This window comes from Aethalodelphis obliquidens, unplaced genomic scaffold (assembly GCF_003676395.1).
Source record: "Aethalodelphis obliquidens isolate GAN/ISIS:26980383/991018 unplaced genomic scaffold, ASM367639v1 scaffold9, whole genome shotgun sequence".
Classification (NCBI taxonomy): Eukaryota; Metazoa; Chordata; class Mammalia; order Artiodactyla; family Delphinidae; genus Aethalodelphis; species Aethalodelphis obliquidens.
In genome coordinates this window covers 39,458,719-39,478,106 of record NW_020837953.1, presented here as the reverse complement: position 1 = coordinate 39,478,106, position 19,388 = coordinate 39,458,719, and the positions used below count along the sequence as shown (strand labels likewise).

The following is a 19,388-nucleotide window of genomic DNA, read 5'->3' as shown; positions in this document are numbered from 1 at the left end:
GAATCTGGTTTGGCTTTAAGCCTTGGCCCTGCTTTTGTTAGTTGTGTGGCCCTGGGAAGGTAACTTTACTCTCTCTGTGCCTCAGTTTCCCTATCTATAACATGAGTGTAATAATGGTACCCTCCTTATAGATCATGATGAAAATGAAATGAGACCATTTATGAGGTCAAACCCTATGAAATTGCTGATATTTGATCATTTTTGATGGACACGCATGATAATTTTGCACAGTTCAAGCTAAAATTCAAGTGTTCCTCATAGCACTAGATAGATGAGAGCGTGTGTACTCCTGAGATGGTAGCCATAGCTGTCGCTGTCGTAGTCACGAGTACTCCTGCCACTCCTGCTCTTACACTGTTATTGTTGAGGGCAGTGGTCCTGAGGCTGATGGTTCGTCTTCCACGTGTCCTCAATCAGGCAGCCAAAGTCCACCCAGTAGTTCCTATGTGACAAGCTTCTTGCAAGTCTGCAAATTGTAAGTGGGCCTCTGGGGACAGAAGTGCCCACCTGGTACAGACGAGTGTGCCAAATGGAGAGGGAGAAGCTTGGTGGGAAGTAGTGGGGAGGTTGGCAGGACTTCCCAGGTGGGGCCTGTCAGGTGGGCTCTACTGGATGACTGGGAGTTTGGGATGGGAAGAACATTCCAGGTGCAGTTTACAGCTTGTGCAAAGGCTTGAAAGGGGGACGGGCTCAGGGGAGCCTGAGGTTTGATTCTGGGGTGGAGAAGCCAATGGTGGCCTAGAATGGGTTCACAAATCACCCCCATCCTTCCCCCCCACAGGTGGCCCTGCTTTGCTATACATCCTTGAGGAGCTGAATCTAGCAGACCTCTCCCACCTCTGCGTCTGCCATGGCTGCAAGAACCATCGTCATTGACCACGGCTCTGGCTTTCTGAAGGCTGGCTTTTCGGGGTTCAATGAGCCCCAGATGGTCTTCCCGAGCATCGTGAACTACATCCCTTGCAGGGAGAACCCCGGCCCCAGCTACGCCCGGCGGCGCGTGAGCCTAGGCATCGATCTTTGCCGTCCCGACACCTTTAGCTACCCCATCCACCGGGGCCGTGTCCTCAACTGGGAGGGTGTGGAGCACATCTGGTCATTTGTCCTAGAGAAACACAGGCTGGAGAATGAGAACTCCCCTGTGATGGTCACAGAGTTCCCCCTGAAGGAGCCTGCGGACCGTCAGAAGACCCTGGAGGTAAGGTCTTCTCAGGACTGCCCTCACCAGGGAGCAGGGAACAGCCTGGCACTTTGTGTTCAGATAGGAATGGGTATCAGGAACTCTGCTTTCTAAATAATTCGCCCCACGAATACTTACTGAGTAGCTAGTGTGTGCCTGGCACTTGTGTTAGGCGAGAGGGGCTCACAGAGGCTCCTCCGGCAGAAAGAGACACAGCAGGTAAAATGCTCTGTGAACAGGGTGTTACCAGGGGTGGGAGGGACGCTGGATACTCATGGATTCCATAAATGTTCACAGATCATATTCTGGCCCTCAAAGAGCTTATGTTCTGGGAGAAGACTTGACCGTGAATAAGTTAAGAAATAAGAATTTCAGGTAGTAATCAGTTCTGGAAACAAAATGAAATGGAGTGATAACTGACTGGGGGGAAGAAGGGGAGTCCTTTGAAGAGGGTGATCAGGGAGGGCTTCTTTGAGGAGGTGATTTCTCCCAGTGAGGCTGGAGCTCAGCAAACTAGGGAGGGTGGCAAGAGGGAGACAGGAAGGTGAGGTTTACAGGGGCTGGACCTCATAGGCCTGGTAGGCTATGGGATGTGGTTGGATTTTACTCTAAATCAAGGGTTGGCAAGCTATAGCCGGTGGGCCAAATCTGGCCCACCATCTGTCTTTATAAAGAAAGTTTTCTTGGAACATAGCCACGCCCACTCATTTACATATAGCCTATGGCTGTTTTCACACTGCAACAGCAGAGCTAAATAGTTGTATAGGGACTATAGCTTGTAAAGCCTAAAATATTTACTGTTGTAGATTCGCTAGATAAAATACATGATAGATTTGAAATTCAGATCAACAGCAAATAACGTTTTAGTGTAAGTATGTCTCAAATATTGCATGGGATATACTAAAACATTATTTGTTGTCAATCTGAAATTCAGATTTTTTTTTTCTTTTTTTTTTTTGCAGTACGCGGGCCTCTCACTGCTGTGGCCTCTCCCGCCACGGAGCACAGGCTCCGGACGCGCAGGCCCAGCGGCCACGGCCCACGGGCCCAGCCGCTCCGCGGCACGTGGGATCCTCCCGGACCGGGGCACGAACCCGCGTCCCCTGCATCGGCAGGCGGACTCCAACCACTGCGCCACCAGGGAAGCCCTGAAATTCAGATTTAATTGGGCATCTTGTATTTTTATTTGCTACATCTGGCATCCTGAGCCGTTTACAGAAAATGCTTCCCAACCTCTGCTCTGAGTGAATAAGCAGCTCCTGGGGGGCTTTAAGTGGGGTTGGGGGAGTCATGTTTGATTTTCTGTTTGAAAAAGAGGACCTTGGCTTCTATTCTATTTGGGGAATGGATGGTGAGGGGACAATATTCTGAGCGTGGGAATGGAGCGAGGTCCCTTCCACTGAGGGGAGAAGGTAGACCTGCTGGGGCCTGCAAAGACAGGTAAGTGGCCAAAGGCTACAGAAGGATGGGATGTTACAGCCTTTCTGCATCTGTAGTGTCAGAAACTTGGGGATGCAGCACTTGTTTCTTCTCTCATCTCTTCTTTCTTCTAAGTAAATCGTTCAGGCTGGAAATCTGGCCCTTCACTATGGCCGCCACTTGTGTCCCCACTGCTCACATAACCCGGCATCTCAGTGCCCTTTCTCACAGGCTGAGGTCTCTTCCCACACCTCTACTAAAATGGTCCTCTGAAAGGCCATCATCAGGCAAGCTCCCAAGGGCCAATCTGGCTCTTTCTAATCCTCCAGAGCCCTTCCCTTATTCCCCCAGCATAAGCTCCAAGGGGCCAGCTGGTCCCTGCAGGACACAGGTCTGTGCCGACTTCAACATTGTGAGCAGACGTGTAGTGAGGCCTTGGGGGAAACAGAAATGGATCGGGACACTTTGGGGGAAATACCCTGAGTGTCCATCTTCTCCCTTCTTGCAGATTATGTTTGAGTTACTGGATGTCCCGTCCATCTTCCTGGCTGACCAGCTGGAGATGTCCCTGTACGCCTCTGGCCTCCTGACCGGCGTGGTGGTAGATTCAGGCTACGGCCTGACCCGCGTGCAGCCTTTCCATCTGGGCTGCCCCTTACGGTCCAGTGCTAAGATGCTGGAGTTTGCAGGCCAGGATCTGACGGCCTATCTCTTCAAGAGCCTTTTTAAGGAAGATTACAATCGACACAACCTGTTTCAGCTGGATACGGTGGCCACCACTCAGATGACCAAGTGCTACGTGCCGCAGAATCTGGGGGAGTCACTGGACTTTTATCAGAGCCTTCCAAGAGGCTCCGATGAGAATAATGCCTATCAGCTCCCGGATGGCAACCGTGTGGAGCTGACCCCCATGCAGCGGCTGGCTCCTGAGATGTTCTTCAGCCCTGAGGTGTTTGACCTGCAAGGGCCCAGCATCTCCCAGGCCGTCCTGGATTCCATCGAGACCTGCGACGCCTCCATGCACCCGCTGCTCGTCTCCCACCTGATGGCCTGCGGGGGCAACACCCTCTATCCTGGCTTCACCAAGCGTCTGTACAGGCTGATCGCTGATCATTTCTCCTCCACCAAGACCACCATGTGGGTGGGTTCCAACAGGAACTTTAGTGTCTGGCTGGGAGCGTCTGTAGTGGCTCATCTGTCGACTTACAAGTCTAAGTGGATGACCAGAGAGGAGTATGATGAGAGTTTCAAAATGTGACGGGCTGGCTGGCTCCTGGAACCCAGCTCCCATCAGATGGGCATGGGTGGATTCATTTCAGCAAAAGGGGCTGGGCCAGGATGGGGTTAGCTGGCTTTGGAATTCAAAGGTCATGAGGGATTTTTTTTTAGGTTCTAGGGTTTTATCTTGTTTCAGGAGTGGGATTCAACCCATGGGAGGACAGGGTGTCATCCCTGGAAACCTTCCAGGGGGGTGGTCTGTCACTGGGATGGGAGCGGCCAGCTGCCATCTCCATGCTTAATAGCTACTTATTTGTCCTGGCATCTCCCTTGGGTTGTCCCGTTCTTTTGGTTGAGTAGGTTTTAACTGGGGCAAGAGAGAATTAATTTTGAGTAGGGGATAGGGAAGGTGGGGATGGGGATAGTTGACGTTTCTAGACCTCCATCCTCTCATTGACTGGGGAGGAGTTGGTGCAGGTAGCCTGGAGTGCCCTTCCGGCCCTTGGGCCCCTGGCCAGGGTCTTGTTTTCTATATGCAAATAAACAACTTGTTTGAAAGTGCTGCCTTCTGTGATGGATGGGGGTAGGGTGGGCAGTCCCTTTGGGGGGACCCAGGGAACGTGAGTATGTGAGTGCCAGGGCGGGGCCAGGGAAGCCCCTGAGGACTCTGGAGACCTGTGAACAGTGGTTCCCACTGAGCAGAATGGATGCGGGCCTGGAGCATCCTCCTTCCATCGCCACGTTCTCCCCATTCATCCCGCATGTCCCAATACTCTGCTGAAGTTTGCGTTCCTATTAGTGTAATATTTATTCAGTAAATATTGGAGAACTGCTATGTGCCTGGTATTATGCTAGGCACTAGGTGAAAGAGATACATGAAGTTTCTGGTTTCAGGAGATTGTCATCTGCTGTGAGGGCACAGGCGATAGATACAGGCAGACCTGGGCGATGCTGAGGGTTCAGTTCCAGATCACGGCCATAAAGCGAATATCACAAAAAAGAGAGCCTCGTGAATTTTTTGGTTTCCCAGTGCATATAAAAGTTATGTTTACGGGCTTCCCTGGTGGCGCAGTGGTTGAGAGTCCGCCTGCCGATGCAGGGGACGCGGGTTCGTGCCCCGGTCCGGGAAGATCCCACATGCCGTGGAGCGGCTGGGCCCGTGAGCCATGGCCGCTGAGCCTGCGCGTCCTGAGCCTGTGCTCCGCAACGGGAGAGGCTACAACACTGAGAGGCCCGCGTACAGCAAAAAAAAAAAAAAAAATTTATGTTTACACTGGGCTATAGGCTATTAAGTGTATAATAGCATTACATCTAAAAAAAACACATGCCTTAATTTAAAAATACTTTATTGCTAAAAGATGCTCTCATCTGAGCCTTCAACAAATTGTAGTAGTAACATCAAGGTTACAGATCACCATAATAAATATACTAATAATAATGAAGAAGTTTGAAAGATCGCGAGAATTGCCAAATTGTGATACAGAGACATGAAGGGAGTAAATCCTGTTGGAAAAGTGGCGCGTATAGACTTGCTCGACACCAGGTTGCCACAGATCAGTCTGAAAAAAAAAGAGAAAACACCAAAAAAACCCCACAATTATTTGTGAAGCACAATAAAGTGAAGCACAAGAAAATGAGGTGTGCCTGTAGGGAAATCGATTTCAGATGGTGATGAATAAAATGAATTAAATGTTACAAGGCCACGTGATCTGGGTGGTGGAGGGATGCCTGTTTTGGATGGGGTGGACCGAGCTGGAGATTGCTGGCGACCATCGGCGACTGTGCCCCTCCCTCCTCAGCGCGTTGTGAGGTCACACTTCCCAGTGTCCTCGGAGTTAGGTAGGGCTGACCACACATGGATTCTGGCTAGTTCAGTGGGTGCCTGATCCTTAAAATAGCCCCATCAGCCTGTGGGATGCAGTGCATCTAATGGGGGAGGGGCAGAGTAGCAGGTGGAAGGAGGCAAACTGACTGAGTGGAGCAGAGCCCGCTCCCCAGCCTCACCCAGTCCCACCAACCTGCACTGCACTGGGACATGAGGAAGAATCTACTATGTTCAGCCACTGGGCTTTGGGGGTTGTTACAGCAGCTTTTTGCTTATTTTAACTAATACAGAGAAAGGAGTTCTAACTTACTATTTATTTAACAAATTTTTTTTTCTGGTAAGCGGCAGAAGTTGGGTTCAAATCCAGTCTGGGATGTCAACCACTTTGTTATACGGATGCTTCTGGAAGGGGCTTTTGGTTTCCCTAATGTTTGGTTCCCATCTGTCCCTCAACATTAGGGAACCAAAAGTATAGTGGGTAGAGGATTGACGCCCAGGGAACCCTGATGTTCCAGGAATAGGAGGAGGGATTTGGAGACCACAGTCAAGCTCACCTCATCTTTGACACATGAACCATATTCTCTCAACCACATCCTTATCCCTGAAATTGAGCCATCAGTGGTCCCCAGGGGCAGAAGTGGGGCCTAGAATGCCCCAGAGATTTGGAGTCAGACTTGAGCCCTGTCAGTAACGAAGCTACCTTGGGCTTCTTCTGAGTCTTCTCTGAGTCTATCAGGTGTACGATAGGGAGTAACACTTTCTCCTCTCAGAGGTTTGGGGTTGAGAATGAGCTAAAATAAAAGATAAGTCATTTTGAAAGCTAGAAAGTTAATTGAAATAAGAGATAGTACTTTAAATTTTATAATTTGATATTTCTCTCTTACTAATCAGGAGTATTAATAGCAACAGCAGCCACTGTGCCTTGTCGGGCATTGTGGTGAGTGCTTTACAAATGGACTTGCATTTAATCCTCACATGCACACTGTGAAATAAGTGATCTTTGTCCCCACTTACAAATAGGAAAACTGAAGCTTAGAGATGTTAAGCGCCTGCTCAAGTTCACAATCATGCTCAAGCTAATAATGGATTGCCAAATTAGGAATGGATTCAGCATTCCTGGAAGGAAACTAGATTAAAAGTGGCTGAAACATATTGGGATTTTTTGTCTCAGGTAACAAGTAGGCAGTCCAGTGGACCAGTGGTATAGCTCCCTCATCAAGGACTCTTCTTTTCCAATTTTAGTTTGTTGCCTCATTTCACAAAATAGCTGCAGTAGCTCCTGGCATCACACCCACATTTCTTGCAGGAAAAGGCAGGTTGAAGGGAGTGTGCCATGTATCTGTTTATGGGAAAGCCTCATCCAGCTGACTTCTGCTTATGTCTCATTACTTAGAAGTAGCTGAAAGAAACAGGAGGCAGATGGGCATTGGGTGAGTTAACCCACAGCATCTGTCCCTTGGCAGAGGAGGGATTTGAACCTAGGTTTATCCATACTAAGGCCCAAGGTGTTATGCACAGTTCCAGACCACTTCCCAGTTTTCTGGGCCTTGTTGGACCCCTTGGCCTGAGAGATGCAGATGTGTGATTTTTCCAGGCTTGAGTGAAAGCTGCTTTTGAATTGCAGTCAAGGTGTTGACATACCAAACAGTAATCTTTGTGCTCCAAATCGGTTTATTTGTGTACTCTTGAGCCTTAAAAAGCAGAAGTGGGGAAACACGGAAATGAGTATGAGAGAAAAGAGGGAGATGGAGAAGAGATGGGCAAGGGGTACTTTTTTTTTCCCCTTATTTAGCTCTGGGCAACTGTCATCAGAACTTTTTTTCTCATTTTATTCCAAATGTAACATTTAACCTTTCTGTTCAAGCATCAAATCTGGCTGCCTGGTGTATAATTACGAACTTTTCTTCACTTTCTTCCCCCTCCCCCACCTCGAAAGCTTTTAAAACTCCCTCGCTGGGTACCATCTCTCTCCTTCGACTCTCCAATTAAGTTAAAAATAGTAGCTCCGTGGGGCTGTGCAGGGCCATCAACCTAACATGGAACTGCTGGCACGCCAGGCCTGGCAGGGCAGTGAGTGGTGCCCAGAAGATGCCTGTTGGCTCTGGCATTGTCTGGCAGCTGCTCTGAGCTGGGGGAAGCTTATCCTCCACGAGGGGTCCGGGGCTGCCTGCCAGGGGCAACCAGGTGCAGGGGGGTGGGAGGCAGGGTCTTGGCAGCTGGGGAAGGGGCTGGGTGGAGCTGGCAGAGGGGACAAAGGGAAGGCCCCCCAGGCGGGCCGTTCACAGCTGTGAGGGTACAGTCCTGCCAGTTTCTATTGCCAGTTTCTGCTGGGGCTTGGCACCCTTGTATTTGGGTTTGGGGAGGGTTTGGATGCCCAAGTTTCCTTAGATAACCCTGATAGAAGCTTTAGGTTCTGCTGATACAGAGAACAAAGTCAGCGTTAATGCTGAGTACCCTCCTGGCTCTAGAAGAGACTCAGTGTCTCTCCCACCTCTGTGTCCCCTTTCCCTGGAGAGGCAGATGCTGAAATGGACAAAGGCTCATACTCTGAAGCCAGACTGTGCGGATTATCATTCTTGCTGTGCTGCTTTCTAGCTCTGTTGCCTTGAAGGAAGTTACTTAACCTCCTGTACCTCAGTCTTCCCATCTGTAAAATGGGCCCAATAAAGACACCTCCCTCAGGGTGGTTTTGATGATTACCAGATGGTTTTGATGAGTTAACGTATGTAAAACACTTAGCAAGTGCCAGACAAATAAGGATTAGCTATTATTACATCTGTATACACCAGCCTCTATTGATAAAGTCCTCAGGCAAAAAACCTGGCTTTTCTGTTTATTTTTACTTGATCACATGCAGGTAGGTGCTGGTGATACAAAACATCAAAAAGTGTTAACTTTCCAGGTGAAGGCGTTGTAGGGTAATTTGGTGATGGGGCAGAATCACATTCTATACACAAAGGTATCACAGGGATGGAGAGTGGCTGGCTACAGGGAGAGGCAGTCAGCCAGAGGGGTCTACTGTAGGAAGTGATGCCTGAGATGACTCTTGCCAGAGGAGTAGGATTTAGCACATGCTCTTCCTTTTGTTTGGAATGGTTGTCCCTGCTAGCAACCTGATGGCTGCTTTTGACGACCTGGTGTGGGGTTAACTAGATGGAACACTTAGAATGGCTGGAGAATGAGGGTAGTAGGGAGTCAGGAAAGATGAAGGTGGAGGTCGGTAGGGCCAGCTCTTGAAGGACATTGAGTGTCACACCAAGGAGTGAAGACGTCCTCCTGAGGGTGATGGGGAGAACTGTCAGAATTGGAAGCAGAGTCATGACATCGCTTGAAGAATTAGAGCTCTGGGTATAGCCTGGACAATGGTCCAGAGATGATCTGACCAGAGCAATACTATAAATTATGAAAACATGCATTCCATTAGACTCTAGGAGAAACAGGTTTTGTGTTGTCCAGGACCTTGCTTCTCTCTGACGCTTTAGATTGGGAATTTGGTATTGGCGATACTTGGAGTTGTGGTGCGTTCGAGGGACCAACAGATCTTCCTATCGGCAAGCTGATGTCTGGTTGTTGTCAATTTCGGAGCACATCATCCTGGATGACGGCAGGAGAGACAGCCACCAGTGTGGGGCTTGGGGAGAGTCACCTCCAAGGTGAGAGAGTGAGATGAATTCAGGCTGAGAGCCAGACATGCCCCGTCCCGGTTGGGACATCAGAGCTTGGCTCCATGTACTTTTTCAGCACTGCAAGTCTCAGAACAGCTCCCTGGCTTTTCGCTTCTTTCCAGCCTCATTCGTGATCTCCTCTTCCAAGAAGTCAACCCCTGCTGAGAAAGAAGGAACCGTGGCTGTCCTTTCCTAAGAGCTCTGATGTCAGAGTCAGACAGACTTGGGCTTGAATCCCTGATCCCCACTTGGATGCTGTGTTCCCTGGGGCAAAGGAGAGTCCCTCTTTTTGGTTCTATTGCCTCAACTGTAAAGAGGTGATAATAGTATAATAGTACCTACCTCACAGGGCTGATATGGGGCTTTAAGTCATTGATTCATTCAACAAATACTTATTAGGCATCTACTCTGAGACTGAAGAATGTTTCTAAAGTGGCTTAGTACAGTGCCTGGGACATAGTAGGTGCTCATTAATGGTTAATTTTCTCCCTGAGTCACTCATCTGTAACAAAAAGCCAGGATCAAAGGCTCTAAGAGCAACCAACTACATATAGGCATCACAAAGCCCAGGTACTGCTGGCAAACTTTCCTCTTCATCCTGTCCTTTTGATGAACTTTTCCACTAAGGTGTTATGACCTTGATATACAACCACTCTCAGGGATCTTTGGAGTTTTAAAGCAGCCCGAAAATCAGAGTGTGAGAGGTGGGTCCAACTCTTTTCCTTAATTAAGGCAGAATTCATTGGAACTCTTTGCCTACATTCAGGCCACTTCTCCTGAACCCCAGTTCTGTGGCTAACCCCTCAACTATTAGCTCCCTCCAGGGAGAGAGTGATGCTTAACCTAAGAACACTGGTGGGGTTGAAGACACAGATTCATTTTGAGTCTTACTGAGCCCCAGTTGGGTGGTTGGTGCTGCCCAGGACACACAGGACAGACCTGATCCCCACTGTCCAGGATTCCATGAGGGGTGGACAGGGTAGCCAGAGTCACCTCCTCTGTAACCCTGCACTGTAGGGGTCACCATCTTGAGACAGGACTCCAGGCCGGCAAACCGGGCTCCTGGAGGGGGTGAGGGAGCCCAGCGGCACTTCCTGCTGGAGACCGGCTGGGGGAGGGAGTTGGCCGTAATCCGTGTTTAATTTCTCTGGGGCCTCCATTATAAATTCCATAACTCCACCAGTCAAAACATGACTAATTCCTGGGACTGCAGCCCCCGCCTGGGAGTAGAAAGCCCTGCGCTGTTTTTGCTGCCTTTCATCACCACTAATAAAGGCTTGGCAGTCAGAATTTAGCTGCTGTGTGTGGTTTTCTTACGCATGTGGGTTTCTCCCCCTTCCCCCACAGGGTCGCTATAGAATAAATGCTTGCTTGCTGGGCTGGTTTTCTACCAGCTTTGTAATTTTCCCAGTCTGAAAAGCGGTGGGTTTGGGGGAAGTTTGCAAAGAAGGGGCCACAGTATTCAGGGTTAATTGGGCCTTTGATGATTCTGACAAGGGCAGGACACTGTGATTCATAGAGAAAAGAATGGGTGCATTGAAAGTAAATAGAGCAAAATTGCAGGTGTGATGTTTTACCTGCTGACTCATCCCCTCACCCAGCCAGCTTGACAGCCCTTGGTGAGAGTGGGCTGTGCAGGCAATGCCGCTTCGCCCCTCCTATCCCCTGCTAGAGGTGCTACCCTAGGCAGCTTACTTAACCTTCCTGAGCCTCAATTGCCTTATCTGTAAAATGGTTCTGATGAGTCAGCAATCCTGTCTGTACTATAGGGTTTCATGTGAGTGTGCACTTAGCGAGGTGCCTGGCCCATCAGATGGAGGCCAAGTAAGCAGGTTTTGGGGAAAAAAATCCCCCATGGTCGTGCCATTTTATCTAACACCTTAGTCGTTACATATTCATTAAAAATGTTCCCCGAGGGCCTTGCTAAGGTATTAGTTTGTAATCCTTGCAATAAGCAACCAACTTGGCTTTCATCTCTAAAATTAGAACCTGTTTCTAACCCGCCTGGCCCCCTACCTGGAGTTCAGGTGGTCTCACTGCAGGTAGGAAATGGTCGATTGGTGGAGCCTTAGCGGCAGAGAATCAGTGGGGGCGTGTGGATGGAGGGGTGCGTGCTGAGGGCTGGCCCTGCCTCAGAAGAGAGGGGTGGGACGGTGGGGCCAGGGGCCAATGATGATGAGATGATGAGTCTGGGTGGTGAGCCCTGGGAGGGGCCTTCCAGTGAGTGAGAGCCAATCAGCAAGGAGCTGTAAGGGCTAAAAGAGCAGTTAGAGAGACCTGAGGTTCAGCCCTGGTACCGTCATTTTCGATGGGTGTTAAAACTGCACTCCAGCTCGGCTGGGACTTGAACCCAGCCAAAACTCAGACTGGGACTTGAACCCATGGTCCCTGACTTAGGAGGGGACTTGAACCCACAGTCTTTTCATTGAAACCACTCACCGGATGTCAGGACTTGCTGAAGCTCAGGTTCATTTGTCACAGAAAGAATTCAGCGTGAGGCAAAGCGATAGGTAAGAGTGAGTTTATTCGCATAGGACGCTTGTGAGAGATTCAAGTGAGCAGGCAAGGGAGCGCAGCCCCGAGAATGAAGGGGCGTATGTTTTTATAATCAAAGAGAAAGTGGGGAAGGGAGAAGACCACCTTCTTCCTCATTCTTGGGCAGACGTCAAGCCTTACATCATTAGTTCCGTCTTTGACCCTATATGTCTAACCGGGACTGTCATGGCTAGTTAAATCATATGTTTACCAGCAGAAGGGTGGTGATATATACTAACATATGATCATCCATCTCAGGTTTTGGTATGATGTCCCCTGTCACCTAGTTGTTTCCCCTTTCACCTATATTTCTGTCTAGGCTACATGCAGAAATGCTATTCTTCAAGGACAGTTAACTCCCGGACTTCGTGTAACAAGATTCAGACTCCATAGCTATTGTCCTGTGTTTTAACTATCAGGGTTTGTGGCTTGAGTGTGCCTGGTGCCTGAACGCACCTGGTCTTCCTTCTAGGTAGTGTAGCTTGTTGCTAGGTTACTGGACTCTCTTCTTGAGTGGTCATTAGTTTACAACGGTCTCCCAAACTCCCTTAAAATCCCCTTTCTGTCTTTAATCCCCTAGTGGGATTTATAACTAACTATTTAATGATCCTACTCTATTCCTATCAGTGTGACCTTAGGCTGAACTTCACACTCCTCATCGGTAAAATGGGGATTATAACAGTACCTACCTCATGGTGTATAGAGGGTTATGTGAGCTACTGCAGGCAAAATGCCTAGCACGGTGCCTGGCATATAGTAAATGTGCAGTGAATGTTGGTTGCTCTTATTGTCGTTGTGATTGTGATGGTGATAATTATTATTAGACCTCTTTGTAGCTGCTCTGATGGGGGGTGCTTATTGGCAGTAACAGCCACGTTGTTGTTCTGGGGTTATTGGCCATGCCATGGGGCTAAGTTTGCTTTCCAGGTGTGGATGGACACCTTCGGAAGGCTGACTCCCTCAAGTCTCGCCTAGCACATCTTAGACCAGCCTCAGCAGAGCTGGCCTTGCACCCACCTGCCCTGAGGTGGTTAACAGTTTTAATGTGAAAAGCCTCTTTCCTTCTAGCTTCTGGGGGATTAGAGTGAAGAAAGAGAATGTCAATGTCAGCCAAGGGCACATCTAAGCAAAACTGTTGACCTGGTGGCCAAGACCTTGAAAGGCAGATTCACCTTGGATAAGTTGGATTAGCAATAAATAATCTTGCTGTTGTCTCTGCCTCCAAGTATGTCCAGAAACAGCCACTTCTCACCCACTCTAAAGCAGCCGCGGCAGGCCATCCTCTCTCACCTGGGTTTCAGCGAGGAACTCCCACCTGCCTGAGTGCTTCCAGCTTTGCCCCCCAGGCAGGTTATTCTCCGCGCATGTGGTGGCCGCGGTGAGCCTGTTAAAGGTGATGTCACATCACACTCTACTTGGAAAGGCCTCCCTGCTTAACAGCTCGCCATTGGCTCGCATCTCACTCAGAGTAATAGCCAAAGTTCCCGCTGTCCCACAAGCCCAGCTGGGTGTGGCTCCTGCTACACTCTGACCTCTCCTCCTCTCCCTGCCCTCCACCCCCACTGGCCTCCCCAGCGGCCCTCGATCTTGCCAGGATGCTCTGACCCAGGCCTTTGCCCTTGCTGTTCCCTCTGCCTGGAGCGTCTTCCCCGGACATCTGCTAGCTCATTCTCTTTCTTCTTGACTACCTTACTAAAGGGGACTTCCCTGACCACCACACCCCACCTGAAAAAGTAGCAGCCTCCACACCCCCTCTTTTTCCTCTCCCTGCTTTATTTTTTAAAATATAAATTTGTCTCTCCACTAGAATGTAACCTGCACGAAGGCAGGACTTCATAATTTGTTCACTGCTGTATTCCAGGTGCCTAGAACAGTGCCAGCACATAGTGCCTACTCAATAAATGTTTGTTGAGTGAATGAAAGATTGGATCATCCTTCCTTGAGAGTAGGTCTATAGTCTACACAGAGAATGGGCAGCCAGCTCTTCCTTCTCCCCTGAGGACCAAGCAAATTATGTAGCTCCAAATACCACCAGGATGGATTTAGATGAGCTGGTCACAGAATTTTCTGGCATTGAGTTAAATATTGGCGTGGTCTTGTGGGTACGTTTATTGAACTGACTTTTGAAGAGGTTTGAAAGCCTCTCATCTCCAGGATTATGTATTTAGGTAGCTCCCTCATAGCCCTTTCCATCCTGGGGAGAGATGGGGCTGATTATAGAGATAAAGAAGAAGCCCAGAGAGGTGACAGGATACACTCAAGGTTGTCCACTTATTAGTAGCAGAACAAGGTCCAAATCGGGTCATCTTCTTCAACCACCCTCATTTCCATTTATTGAGCACCTACTATGTCTTAGGCCCCGAAGATTCACAGATGAATAGCTCCTGTCCATGAGGGACTCACTGTCTAGACCCTCGGTCTCACCATCTGAGCTTGCCATCCCCCATCTCATCGTCAAAGGCTCTGTCAACCTTCCTCCCAAATGCTGGAATGTTCCAGGCACATCCTCCAACTAAATACTCTCACTGCCTTCCCCCACCTCTCCGCCCCCATGTCCTCTGCTGGTCCTTCCCTCTTCCGTCCTCTGCCCAGCTCAATCTGTGCCCCTGCCCTTGCAGGCAATGAGTGGGGGGCAATGCCTTTATTCTCAGGTATTCATAGGAGGCTCAACGTGATGGTGGCTACTGGAGTCCAGGAAACCTAGCTCGCAGTCCTGGGGCAATAGCATAGTTGAGTGGAGAGATCTGAGGCTGTGTCATGAGGTGGGAGACCCAGGTTCCAAGTCTGGGTTTGCTGTGAGCCTCGGCATTCTCGTTTATAAATGAGGATGAGAAACCTCCTTGTCATCACTGGGAGGACAGCATGAGTCATAGCAGGCAAGGTGCCCATCACAGTACCTGGCCCGCTGAAAATATGCAGTGCAAAGCTTGTAGGGTGGTGGTTAAAGGCGTGTTTCCTGGAGCCAGAAGGCCTGGGTTCGAATCCTGACTCCGTTGCTCTCCAGCGCTTTGACCTTGGAGAAGTCACTTGACATTTCTCTGTCTCATTGACAGACTGGAGTGAATGTCTGCCTGGGAGGCACTGAGAGCCTATGGGAAGGCCACAGCACAGGCGCCTTCTTGGAATCAACCCATTGATTGCTTAAGAAAAAGACTGGAATCTTGTAGAAAAAAATAGGAGCAGCAAAGTCTCTTTCAGCTCCCCGATTTACAGATGGGGAAACTGAGGTCCAGGGAGGCAGAACAGAGACGCTGACTCCCAGGCCTGCCCTCTCTCCCCAGGCCTGCTGTTGCTGTGTCTCTTCCACCCTCCCAGGGCTGGAGGCTCAGTGGGGGCTTCGTGGCAGCATCCTGCCCTCCCCTCTGTGTGACACCTCAAAGGGGGTGTCCTTGGGGGGCCTGGAGATGACGCGCCACTCATGCCCACTCGAGAGACTCAGACTCAGTTCCACGACACCTGCTTCGTTCCCCCCAAATGAGAAAAAATGCCTTGGATACGCCTTGTGTCGCAACCACCCCTAATCTGCAAACCCTGTAATTCTCTGAAAGAGAGAAAAGGAAAAAAAATGCCAACGTAGTCTGCCCGACTCCTGGGCCAAGATTTAGTGACGGGAACTGTAGCGAGGTCTCGCATTACTGAGCCTTCATTACTTTTACAAAATATGTTCCGGTGGGTTCACCCGCAGCTGTAAAGCGCTGTCGTAAATAATTAAACTCCACTTGTCAAGGGGGCCGAGAGGGGTTGGAGAAACCGTGATACTCTGCAAGGAGCACTGGGCTGGGAGACAGGAGTTCTGGGACCCATCGGGGCTGAGTCTTGTGACCTTGAACCAGCAGCTTCCTCTGTCTGGGCCTCGGCTTCCCCAAGTGCAGATGAGGAGGTTGGAGCAGGTGGTCTCCCAAGCCCCTGGCGGCTCTGACAGTCAGTGATGCTCTGCTCCAGTGAGCATGCATTTTTGGGAGGATGGTTCCAGCCCCCCCCAAACTACTTCCTTCTAGGCATCCTTCTATGTATCCAAGTTCCAGGCACCCTGTCAGACCCTTGAGAAAGCAGGTGGTCATGGCACAGGCGGTCTCAGTTCTTTAGAATCTCACAGTCCAGCAGAGAAAGCCACTGGGAAACTGATCACCACACTAGGGAAGCCCAGAGCCCCGTGGAGGCACAGGGGAGAGCCCAGGAAGGCTTCCTGGAGGAGGTGCTGTTGGGCTCAGCCCGAGAGAATAGGTTGGGGTTAGACAAAGGAGGGCATTTGGGGAAGGGAATGGCCTGTGCAAAGGTGCAGAGGACAGCCCAGGAGTTAAAAGTCTGGCTGGCGGTTCTGTCAAGGGCAAAGCTGGCCCGGGAGGGTTGGTGGGTGATAGGAGCCCACCTGGGGGTCTTGAATGTCTGGCTGAGGAGTGTGCTTTATAGCAAAGGTAGTGGAGCTTCCCCAGGTCTGTGCCTCCACCTTGGCAAAGCCAGGTTAGAGTTTAGGTACCTTCGCCCCCTGCCCCACTCTGTCCCTTGTTTATTCCTTCCTTTGATTCGGTGGAGTGTATTAGTTTGCTCAGGCTGCATGACAAAATACCACAGCCTGGGGGTGCTTAAACAACAGACGTGTATTCCCTCACGGGTTCTGGAGGCTGGGAGTCCCAGGTCAGAGGCCAGCAGGGCTGGTGTCCTCTGAGGCTTCTCCCTGGCTTGCAGGTGGTACCTTCTCTGAGCCTCACACTGTCTCTCCTCTGCACATGGCCCTGGTGTCTTTCTGTGTCCTGATCTCCTCTTCTAGTAAAGACGCCAGTTCAACTGGCTGGAGGAGTAAATGACCTCATTTAACCCAATTACCCCACCTGCAGCTCCTTTGGCCTTCCGTGGGATTCTCGCCATCCTCCACCTCCTTCATGGTCTCTGACTCCTTCGTGCTGAGGCCTCCTTGCCCCTCCAGGGACCTTTCTGATCATCTCCCTCCCCCCACCATGACCCACATCTTCGGTCTCTGGGAGACACTGTGCGTAACCAACACTAGGCTTTAGGTGTCCCCTCCCCTCCCCCACATTATCATCCTAACTTTTCCTGAGTCACTGTCATTGTTGTGCCCCCGCTGCCCAGGCACGTAGGGGTCTCATATCTAACTGTCCAAGTGGTCTTGCTGAAGACCCCCCCTCCCCGGGCTTCAGGGACGTGCTGGCAGCCCAACTTCTCTTAGGGGGGAACTCTCAGAACTCCAACAACACTGCCCCAGATCCCCTCCTGGCCTTTCCAACATGTTCTAAGCTGGAGGTGGGAGTGCAGGGTGGCAGGGCCAGCTCTCACCACATCCTTTGAAATCCCGCTTGGGTGGCTCACGCCTCATCTCAGAACACAGGTGTGCCTGGCATCTATCATGTATTGTTTTTGAACCTTATCTGAAAGGGAGACCCAAATAGTTCCATTTTAACATCCAGTTGCCCTCGAACATACCTCAAGTGTTCCCACCCCAGGACCTTTGCACGTGCTGTTCCCGCTTCCTCTGCCTAAATCTCCTGTCCCCAGATCCCTGCCTCATATAATGAACTCAAATATTTCCCCTTGTCGTGCATGTCCTCCTCCCCAACTGGTCACGCTGTCAAATCACCCTGCTCTTTTTACCCCTAAAGAGTACTTATCAGGCCCTGAAATGATTCAGTTGTTTGTTTGCTTATTGTCTGTCTCTGTGCCGCACACCCTTCCTCCACTGGCCTTATAGCACATTAACTCTATGGGACTTGGTCGCTTTTGTTCACTGTGACCGCAGCACTGACAGTGGTGCCTGGCCCGAAGCTGATACTCAGTAAGAATATGTTTGGGTGATCTTTCCACTCCCTCTGATCAGTCAGTGCAAGAGGTCCACAGTCTAGCCTGTAGGATTTGATCAAGACATTGGGACATCTCAAAGGGTCCAGGTAACAGGGACCACAGAGCTCTGTCCATCTGTTTGATGCAGGTGGCAAAGGCAAGTCCCTGGTCAGAGTGGCATGAGCCAGGTTGTCCCGCTCTCCCTGGGTCCTCTTCTACACTGGATGAGTCAGGAGCTGGAACACAGATGCTCACACCCCAAGCAAGACCTCAAGGGCCAGGGGAGGTGGGTGTGAACATTGAAACAGGAAGAAGCAGGGAGGTGAGGTGTCAGTGAGATGCTGACCACCTCCCTGACCAGGTGGAGGCCATGCAGGGTCCCTGAGGTTGCCCAGCAGGGAGAGGAGGCCCAGCTGTGAGCGGGGTTGGTCTGGGGGCGCGGAAAGTGCAGCTTCACCCAGGGGAGGACCAGCCATCCCAGTAGGCTGCACTATGGGCGAGAATGATCAGACTAGCGATGGGAGAGCAGGAGGCAGGTGGGCAGCCGGGCAGAGGAAGCCAGTCTAGCCAAGGGAGAAGGAGTTGGAGACTGACTTCCTCAGGGGCTGGGGCCCTGGTCTCAGCTTCCCTTGGCTGGCGTGGCTTCAACCCATGTGGAGGAGAGTGGCCTAGTGGCCCGGGACACAATACCCAGCCTGAAGCTCACAGACATTTCCCTTTGTCCTAATCTTTTTAAAAAATTTTGGTCGCACCACACGCGGCATGTGGGCTCTTAGTTCCCCGACCAGGGATCGAATCTGTACCCCCTGCAGTGGAAGCGTGGATTCTTAACCACTGGACGGCCAGGGAAGCCCCTGTCCTAATCTTAATGAGATCAGAATTTTCAGTGAGCCCATTTAGCTGGTGGGCAACAGGGCAGCTGATCACCTACTGTGTGCTCACTGCTGCGCTAGCCACCACCTGGCAGGGTGGTGAGGCGGGTGCGTGTATATATACCTCCCTGGGGTTGTGAGCAGATGCTCCCCAGGACATGGCAGCCCTCACCGGGGTTGGGCCCAATGTGCCTGGGAGTCGGTTTTCCAGGAAGGGTTGGGGGCTGATGGACCAGCCTAGCTTCCTCGCCCATCCCTTGGGGGTGGCAGCCCTGAGCTGTTCTCCATGCAGTCTCTCAGAGAGTCCCTTGGATCCATCGTGGTAAGTGCTCAGGGCTCACCTTCATGGCCTCCCTCGCCCACTCCTCTCCCTTCCAACTCCCTTGCTGGGCACATGGCTTCCCGGGGTCACCTCCTTCATAATTGACCACCCAAATCCTTGTCTGCTTTGGCGGGGAGAACCCCAAGCAAGAAAGGTGGTTGGGAGAATAGAAGAAGATGGAGTGTGTTGTTTTTATTATGGAGAAAGACAAGTTCAGAGAGGTTAAGCAGCTTCCCCCATGTCGCCCAGCCAGGAAGGGAGGAGCCAGGCTCAGAACCCAGGGCTGTTTTGGTCCACGAGGCCCAGATGGTAACGTGGAGAGAACAAAGAGGAGCTGGGTTTCTGGAGTCAAAGCCTTGCTAAACTCTTGCTTATAGGACAGCAAAAGGTCCCTGGGCTTGGCTTCCAGAAGATTCTGCGAGGGGCAGAATTTAAAAGAAATGTTGCTGACCCCAAATGCAGGGCTGGAGGACCCTGCAGGGCAGGGGCCGAGGGGTTAACACCGTGTACATTAAAATGAGGAGAGTCCAAGAGACGAGGTGTCTAGCCAGGTCCAAGG

The 19,388-nt window shown here is 50.7% G+C and overlaps 1 protein-coding gene across 1 annotated transcript; it reads left to right on the top strand.

Annotated features, from left to right (window-relative positions):
• The first annotated feature begins 704 nt into the window (after positions 1-704).
• ACTL8 (actin like 8) lies at positions 705-4,210 on the top strand. Its single transcript, XM_027110720.1, has 2 exons — positions 705-1,198; positions 3,108-4,210. The coding sequence occupies exons 1-2, from the start codon at positions 851-853 to the stop codon at positions 3,855-3,857; spliced, it is 1,098 nt and encodes a 365-aa protein (XP_026966521.1). The 5' UTR covers positions 705-850; the 3' UTR covers positions 3,858-4,210.
• The last annotated feature ends 15,178 nt before the right edge of the window (positions 4,211-19,388 follow it).

What these genes read in the sequence shown, in the direction of transcription:
- ACTL8 (XM_027110720.1), top strand. Translation starts at nt 851, where the DNA reads ATGGCTGCAAGAACCATCGTCATTGACCACGGCTCTGGCTTTCTGAAG. An exon ending in ACCGTCAGAAGACCCTGGAG is followed by an intron (nt 1,199 to 3,107) that starts GTAAGGTCTTCT and finishes CCCTTCTTGCAG; the next exon opens with ATTATGTTTGAGTTACTGGA.